The sequence below is a fragment of the Arachis hypogaea genome, chromosome 10 (assembly GCF_003086295.3).
Source record: "Arachis hypogaea cultivar Tifrunner chromosome 10, arahy.Tifrunner.gnm2.J5K5, whole genome shotgun sequence".
Classification (NCBI taxonomy): domain Eukaryota; kingdom Viridiplantae; phylum Streptophyta; class Magnoliopsida; order Fabales; family Fabaceae; genus Arachis; species Arachis hypogaea.
This window is the reverse complement of record NC_092045.1, coordinates 76,916,610-76,925,461: the sequence shown is the minus strand read 5'-3', so window position 1 is coordinate 76,925,461 and position 8,852 is coordinate 76,916,610. Positions and strand designations below refer to the sequence as shown.

Genomic DNA, 8,852 nt, shown 5'->3' with positions numbered 1-8,852 from the left:
CTCTTTCCTTTCATTTCAAATCTCTCTCTCTCTCTCTCTCTAAGCTCTCGCCTCCCAGTCTCTCTTTAACTCTTTCATCTCTCCTATTCGTCAACACCTCACTGTCAGCCCCCTCCTCTCCGAAAGTAGCATCCTGGGTCGTTCTCCCTAAAAATTGCAATCAAGTGCTCAATTATTGGCTATGAGAAAAATCAGAGTTGATAACAATAAACACGAAATGTAAAAAGTAAGAAATTAACGAGCGTGCAAGGAATTAAACTAAAAGCAATTAAAGCAATGGAAAGAAAATTCAATTGTAAAAATATCTTGACAAATGTTGATTGTTAAAGATCATTTTCCTTGTAACTAACCACAACATGATAATTACAAAGAGCAAGCCTACTTTGTCATTCCCATCATCGGAAGAAAGTCAAATGGGCTTAATTAATCCTAATCCATAAGGTAGCGTTTGTTTGCAGAAACTAGAACTGAGACTGGGGGACAAGAAGTCAATATTATGTTTGTTGTGGTAGAGACTGGCACTTAAATTTGTGTCTCTGTCTCAGAAATTTTAGTATTTCAATACCTCCAAAAAATAGGGACACTAGAGACTGAGATTTTTAAAGACATAAACAGAAACTTTAATAATATTTTTGTACCTCAAATCCCCATATTGTAATTAACTAATGCCAACTTTACCCTTTCTTGAAATCAGATTAGGGCTTCTGTGAGCAGCCCTCACTCCATTTTTATCATTCGTGCTTCAAAGTGTGGCTTCCATCCTCTGCGTCGCCATTGCAAGCACATCCCCGTCGTCACCGCCATCATAACCACCGCAAGGTAAGTGAGTCGCAGTTGAAGTTCCTCTTCCTAGGCTGTGAGTTCTCATGTCTTCATTTGCTCCTTCACAGGATAACGTACGAGGAACCCAGTTGAGAGAGTCTTCACTGTTGTTGTCGCTGTCGTGTTCATCAGAATTCGTTGTTGTCATCACAGCTTGCATAACCTAGATTAGTTGGGGTCAAATTTCTTTACTGGTTTGGGTCAATTTTTTTATTTCGTGAGTTATGCTCCGTGGATTTCGTTATAGAAAGAATCTGGGTTTTTCTCTCTTCACTTTGATTTGGATATTTGTTCTAATGTATAGATGCGTATATGTTTTCATGCCTTATTTCTTTAATTTCGTTTGTGATATGCTTCTTATGAATTAGTTTTGGTCATGCTTGGTTATTTATGTTTTGCATTCTTATACATCTTTTAATTTTGAATTCTGGGATGCTCTGTTTGTCTAATTTATGTATGTTTGATGTGATAACGTGTAAATTATTTTGTGAAATGATTGTTGTGGCTATAACCAGCGCACTTACTGTAATTTTTGAAATCGTATTGAAGAAGAATTTGTTAATTTAGTATGGTAATATTAAATTTTGGTAGATGATTTGTTCTATTTCTTCATCCCCAATGTTTCTATCTTGAATGATATCTGGTTACTGAAGCTGTATTTGTATCATATGTAGAGTTGAAAACCTAACGGACTTATGTACTCAGATTCTGATTAAGGAGGAAAAAAATGCAGTTAATTCTTTTGAATTTTAGCTCCTATACACTTTACACCACTAAAATTTCACAATTTACGATTTTTGACACCTTGAGGTTGTCAAATAGTGCATAATAGGCCTTTTTATTAATAAACTTCACAAGCCAAAGTTCAAAGGGGTTAATTGTATATTTGTCTTATTAATTAAACTAGGAAGTATTGTGGTTCCTACAATACCAGAGTTCTATGAGATTTCCACTGTGAGAATAATAAGTATCTGCGTCTCTTTAGCTTTTGTGTATTAAAACATTATATTGTACTTTATATTTTGAAGTTTTCCTTCTGCGGCATAGGCCAAAATAATAGTATTCTGATGCAAAATAATAATGAGATGTACTGATCTGAAATCCAATTTTGCTCTGCAATTATCAAGAATCATCAATGTATAATCAGTTTGCAAATCAAAAAATGCCAGCCATAACTTTTCATTCATAGAGATTTACCTTCTAGTGCTGGTGTTGCTTTAGTTCTATCTTGGTTCATAAGGTGTGAGAATTTTGCATTTAGGACCTGCAAGATGTTTTGGGTGGATATTGAGATTACATGCTGTTTTAGAAAATTATTTGGGATCTAAAAAGGCCAGTTCCCATTAATCGGCTACTTCAGGTTGTGATTTTGATTAGTTTGCTTGTGTATTTGAACAATATTATATCCCGTTATAACTGTTTCATTTTTCATTTGCTTCCTATCCTATTAACACATTTTAAGTAGCTTTCCTCTTTTCAAGCTGCCATAAAACTGATTTAGGATAGCATAGCAGTGTAGTTATGCATAGTTCCCTAGTTTCTATTCCATTTGTGTTGATATGTTCTGATTGGCTAGTTATTTTTGTTTTATCTCTGTAGTTAGGAAAATATTTACTTTCTGTACTTGGAGTGGCCTATTATGTGTTAGGAGGTTCATTGTCTTGACATATTCTCTCCTTTCAATATTTTAACCTACATTGAATCCCCTCAAACCAACTGTTGATTTTAAGTTGATAGTTCATTGTCCCGATTTTGAAATGTAAAAATTGTTTTTGAAAAATAAGTACATGTTAGACTATGAATGGTGTTTTCTTTTTTAAAATATTGTAATATCACACAGGATGAATTCGGTTTATATCATACTCTCTTTAAATATTAGACTTGTAGTTGTAGCTCAAATACAATTATTATTGTTATATCACATTTTTCTATTAACACATTAATAGTTGAAATGAAGACTATGGCAGCAGCTCTTTCCTTAATTCAAGCCTTTTGTAGAAATTAGTAATTTATTAAGGAGTATAATTTTTTAATTAATTTAAACATGGACGGTTGACAGCACTTATCTTCCACTCCAAATCTAACACAAATCAAACAATTTTTATATACATAAATCAAACAATTTTTATATACATACTCTCTATGCAAACAAATGCTATATTATATCATACTCTCTTTATATCCATACTCTGTTATGATAATCTTCAATATATATGGTTAGATAAACTTCAATATATATGATTAGATCTAGATAGTGTTAACTGTCTTTTGGTTTCAGTTTCTTGATCTTGTTTTTGGTCCTAAGATATAGCAGATTTTGCATCAACTATTGTTAGATTTCTTTAAATGTTTATGTATTTTTTGATGTAATGATTTTGATAGGAAGAAATGAAGCGATCGAAAATTATTAAGCGATGTGTGTGATTTTATGAAGAGATGAGATCTAACCATGAAGACTTGATGTTGTTCTTCGTGCTTACGCTATTTGTTTACTTTAGAGATAGAACTAGTGGCCAATTATCGTTAGGTGGAAGAATGAATAGTAGAGTTAGATGTGAGGCTTTAGAGCGTATCGTTGGTGAGGGTGATAGGAATTGTATCTGGGAGTTGAGAATGAACACAAATGCCTTTGCAAATTTTTGTGTGAGTTGCTCCAAGTTCAAGGAGGACTTACCGAGGATGGTCATGTAAGCCTGCCGGAGCAGGTTGTGACTTTCTTAATTATCTTAGCATATCACAAAAAAAATCGTAGTCTGCAGGTTAGATTTTGTAGGTCCGGTGAGACAGTTAGTAATTATTTTAATAAAGTTTTGAAGGCTGTGCTACGGATTCAAAGCATTTTGTTTGCCAAGGCTACACCAGTTGAAGAGGATTGTCCTGACCTCACATGGAGAAGGTTTAAGGTAGAGCTTATTCGATGTTGTGTATGTTTGGGTATTTTTTGAAGGATTCTATATCTGAGTATCATATCTTTCTATAGATGATAGGGTTGCTTGGGAGCATTAGATGGCACTTATATAGAGGTGACAGTCCCCGAGTCGGAGAAGGCAAGATACCGAACAAGAAAGGGTAAAATCTGCACCAATGTCTTAGGTGTGTGTAACCGGGAGATGGGTTTTGTCTATGTACTAAGTGGATGGGAGGGATCGGCGTCTAATTCACGGATACTTCGAGATGCAATAACTCGTCGTGTTAGTCTTAAGATACCCCACGGTAATGATGCCATCTTTGAAGTTAAGCTTATACAATTACCTTGAGTTCACGATAGCCAACGTCTTACCTTGTTTACATTACTCGTCTATAGGTAATTACTATTTAGTTGATGCTGGTTACATAAATGGTCTGGGGTTTCTCACACCATATAGAGGCACTCGATATCATGTAAGAGAGTGGGCCCAAGGAGCACGTGCACCGCACAATTACCAAGAATATTTTAATAGGGTTCATTCTTCCGCAAGGAATATCATTGAGCGATGCTTTAGTTTGCTGAAAAAGAGGTGGTCCATCTTAAGAAGCCCTAACTTTTACCCTCTAAAGATACAATCTCAGATAATTATTGCCTGTTGTTTGCTGAAAAATTTCATTCGAAAGAGTATGGAGATGGATCTGGAGGAGGAAGGTAGCATATTGGATGAATTTATGCCTGATGGAGATGAAGAACAAGATGGAATAATTGATGTGGTTGAAAACACGAACGAATGGACTCACTGGCGTGACGACACTACAACTGAGATGTATGAAGAGTGGCGTGCAAGTCGTATGAAGTAGTTAGAGTAGTGTAAAACAAACCCTGTAAGGGATTGAGTATTGTTGTAATGGCCACATTTTAATTTGTATGACTTATTGAGACCGGAAAATTTGTAATAGCACGTCTTCATTTGTAATGGCAACTTTTTGTTGGTGATATTGTTTGCTGTTTTATTATCAGATGTAATGCCAACTACCTGTTTTAGTATTTTTACTATTTTGTTATTTTTTGCTGTTTCATTTGTAATGGCAATGACCTATTTTGTTATTTTCACTATTTGTGTAATTTTTTGCTGTTTAATTCATAATGGCAACTACCTATTTCATGTTAAGTAAATTTAATTTAGATAATTTATGCAAATTTTTGATTGTCTTAATTTTGGTAGGTGAATATGGAGAACAAGCGCATTTGGAGTGATGAAAAGACTAACGCTTTTGTTGGCTTCATGGAGGAGTTTGTCGTAGACGGTTAGAGGGTTGATTGTGGGCAGTTTAAACCCAAAACATTTGAAAAACTGGCTCTGAAGATGCTGGAGGCCTTCCCCGGTTGTACACTGACTGCGAAGCACTGTAAGAATAAGCACAAGCAGTTGAAGGAGAAGTATCAGTACGCCGCTGACATGCTTGGTTGTAGCGGATTCGACTGGAACCATGAGAAACAATGTGTGGAGGTTGACAGCAAAGATGTCCTTGATGCATGGTTGAAGGTGAGTGTGATTCATATCTTTGTTTAGTCTGAGCCACTTTGTACTTCTTGAACAAGTCTAATTGAATAATGCTGTAATAATTTAGACTATTATCAAGCTTTATGCTAGTATTCTTCTGGTATAGAGAACTTTAGACTTGGCTTATTTTGTTAACTTGATAATACATCATTTGTGATTTCCACCATTCAGTTTGAGTGTGTACAAACATGTGTTAGTCTCATATTGAATTTCTATATATATTTAATGGGAATATCATTCTTTTATATTTGTTGTGTGAATAATACAATTTCACAAACTCTAATTACAATAAAGTCTGGAGTCAATGGATTGAATTGACTGATGAATGAATTTGCATGACAACATAGGTAGAATTATTTCACTTTTACATAATTTACCCATCTAGTAGTTAAAATTTCCTGCAGTCTATGACTTGAATGACTTTGTTGGTAATTTTGTTGTTTCACTATTTATTTAGACACTTGTTCACAGGCAGACTTATCCTAAGTATGATTCACTCTCCTACTTTTTGAATGAGTCTACTTGCATGTTTTTTTTGGAGTTTTTTTAATGAATTTGGAAAGGGTAAAAAAAGAAAAGAGAGAAATGGATTCAGGTTCAAAGGCAGGGAATAGCAACTTTGATTATTTGTATTCGGTGTTATTCATGGGTGACTCTGGTGTTGGCAAGAGCAGCCTCCTTCTCTTCTTGCTTTCACACTAAGCAATGGAACATGCTCTATAATATATACAAGTATCAGCCATTCATGTTTTCTTTTTTTTTTTAAATATTAACTTCATAAAAAATTTGTTAAATGCGGTTTATTTTTTCACAGGCACATCCAACCAAGTTCTACAGTCCTGGCAAGCCATTTCCTTTTTTTTTCACCGGCTGGGGGGTATATTTGGCAGGGATAGAGCCACAGGAGCAACAGCAGTTAGTGGTTTTGATGTGGAGGAACAGGTTAACGAAGAGACAGAAGACACTACAGTTGGATTTGATGAGTCTGATATGTCTCTGCATCCAGACAATGGCGGAGGACCAGCAATGCAAGGACAAGCATCACAATCTGAAGCAGGTGCGAGTGAAGCAAGCACAAGGCGATATGGGAGAAAGAGAAAATAACTTGACGTACTGGAGAGGATAGCCGACCATATTCAGCAATCTTCAGCTGACCAAAGGAAGAATGCACAACTCACAGCTGATGCCATTGTTGGTGTGAACGAGAAGTGGAAAGTTGGTGAGAAGCTCACACAGCTTGGGTTCGGTGATGACGAGGTGGTGAAGGTGATTTTGAAGTTTGCTGAAAGTCCTAACATGTATGCACACTTCTGGGGCTTGTTAGATTCACAGATAATTGGCCTTGTCCGCTCCATTATATAAAGTTGACTGTTGGTTAAGGGTATTAGGTTTGGGCTAGGGTATTAAGTTTTTCACTATAGGGTTTTAGGATTTTGGGAGTAGGTTATGTTTAAGATGATATAACGTACAAACTTATATTTGGTATGCATTTTGGATAGATATTTTGGAAACGCCTTTATTTTTCTCTGTTCAGAATAGGTGTAGGTTCTTTGTACAATTTTATTGGTATTGTGGTATGGCCTTTATTTTGATGGTTTGAGCAGGAATTTGTTACTAAGTACAATATTTATAGTCATGATCTTGTTAATGACAATTATCTTTTAGTTTTTGGTCATCAACTGTCCCATTCTTATAATTTGTGGTTCTCAGTAATGCAGTTCTTCTTCTAGTCTTTACTTTTGTTAATAACAGGATCACAACACCAAGAACAAGCCTTTTCATTTCTTTATGGAAGAAAAAAAACTTATTTTTCATTAACTCTTTAAATATTGATTTAAGATGACAATGTCATCATCTCTGTTATTCAAGAAGAAGTAGTGGTAAAATAAGATAAATAATAATTGATTTACATAGAATGGTAGTTTTTGGTTAATTTATTTACATAGAAGTAGTGGTATAATAAGAATATGATTCCTCTTATACGATATTTAATAACAAAAAGGAAATATAAAGTGAGAGCAGTAGTGAAGTAAAAAGGACTACAGTGACAAAGAGAAGAAGAGATATTGAACCTGTACTCATTTTATAATTAACAATAAAAATACTAAAACATGTTCTCAAACTAGTTATTACAATTTCTCATTTGCCTATTTGAGTTCAAAGGTCATACTAAAACTTACACAACAATAAAATGACCAAGACAACATAGACTACAGAAACAAGAAGTTGAAGGAATGCTAACAATTTCAGATACACAACATCTGTATGAAGATTTTCCACTCGTTCGCTCGTCTTCAAATTAGAATTCACTTTCTACCCGGGTTGGCCATGCTATTCGAAATTTGTAACGGTGCTCTTAAACCACACGCACCAAATTATTCTCCCGTTACGTTGCCGCTGACATACAAACCACTTGTGGATCTTCTACTTATGGAAGCCATTGTTAACTAGGCTATACCTTTAACAGTAAGCAAAAATCATTTAGCAGGTTAACAACAAATAGTAACACAACACAAGAATGAATCAACTAATCGAAATAAAATGCACCAACAAATCTAATCAAAACAAATTTTCCAATTCAATATATCTCATTGCAATTTGCAAGAACGGGGAAGACCACTTCTGCCTACGTCCACCCTTCAACTCCTCCCAGAACCGCTAACGGAGAACAAAAAGCCCAAATGGTAAATTAATACAAAATCATAAAAGCTAAAATATTAAGAAGAAGCACAAAAAATACAACAGACCAACAAAGAATTACAAGCCTAATTAACAAATAACGCTAAAGTCCATGCTTTCATAATGTACACAATGTCAGTACTAGTAGCAACTTTTCAAACCATGTTTGTTAATACACAATAAAACAACACGTGTATTTAATACAACCAATTATTTGATAGTAAATAGCTATCAGGAACACTTTCAAGGATAAAGAGGAAGGAAATGTGATCAAGACTGAATGCTTGTCAATTCATTTAATGAAAAATAGTGTTTGTTACAATAAGAGCAGTACATTGATTTTGTGAATTGTAATAATGCTATTACTATGGATAGATAAAGTGTGCCTCCAAAACAAGGGAGAAACACACTGGGTGGTAACCATTAACATTAAAGCACTAGTGTATAAGAATATGCAACTCTTGACAGTAAAAATTCAATAAACAATTGCGAAAATCAGATTGAGAAGTCAAGAAGGAAATAACAAACTTCACTAACTACTAACTTAGGCAAGATACAATTAACAAACAAACTAACTAATGTCTAATCTTTTGTATTTAAAATCAAATATTGGTGCCTCTAGCTTTTCCAATAAATTTCCAAACACCAGTGAGTACTAATTTCGATAACAAAAAAGGGTCACAACAGGAACATAATTATGATATACAGCTCTCAAATCATCTTCTTTGATTTGCTATACAGTAATCGTCAAAAATAAATTTTAAAAAATAACAATCACAGATTTACAAATCAGCAATTAACAACCACAAGTAAGTTGAAAAAAAAATTTATGATACACAAACAATGGAATCAGCAATCAGCAATCAGCAATCACACATT

The 8,852-nt window shown here is 34.5% G+C and overlaps 1 protein-coding gene across 5 annotated transcripts; it reads left to right on the top strand.

Moving 5' to 3' along the window:
* Positions 1–739: 739 nt before the first annotated feature.
* LOC140175855 (uncharacterized) lies at positions 740–6,969 on the top strand. Of its 5 annotated transcripts, none has more exons than XR_011866651.1 (4): positions 740–819; positions 891–3,725; positions 3,803–5,276; positions 6,109–6,969. XR_011866651.1 is itself a non-coding variant. In XM_072205007.1 (4 exons), exons 3-4 carry the CDS (start codon positions 5,097–5,099, stop codon positions 6,418–6,420), a joined length of 492 nt encoding a protein of 163 aa, XP_072061108.1. In that variant the 5' UTR covers positions 740–819; positions 891–993; positions 4,956–5,096; the 3' UTR covers positions 6,421–6,969. The 5 variants fall into 5 exon arrangements, 3 of the variants coding, with proteins under 3 accessions (XP_072061108.1, XP_072061107.1, XP_072061109.1); XR_011866650.1 differs by having other exon boundaries at positions 891–4,035; positions 4,127–5,276; XM_072205007.1 differs by having other exon boundaries at positions 891–993; positions 4,956–5,276.
* Positions 6,970–8,852: the final 1,883 nt, after the last annotated feature.

Excerpts from the sequence above, each read along its gene's own strand:
- LOC140175855 (XM_072205007.1), top strand. The coding sequence starts at position 5,097 with ATGCTGGAGGCCTTCCCCGGTTGTACACTGACTGCGAAGCACTGTAAG. Across the intron at positions 5,277-6,108 it reads TCCTTGATGCATGGTTGAAG|GCACATCCAACCAAGTTCTA; the intron begins GTGAGTGTGATT and ends ATTTTTTCACAG.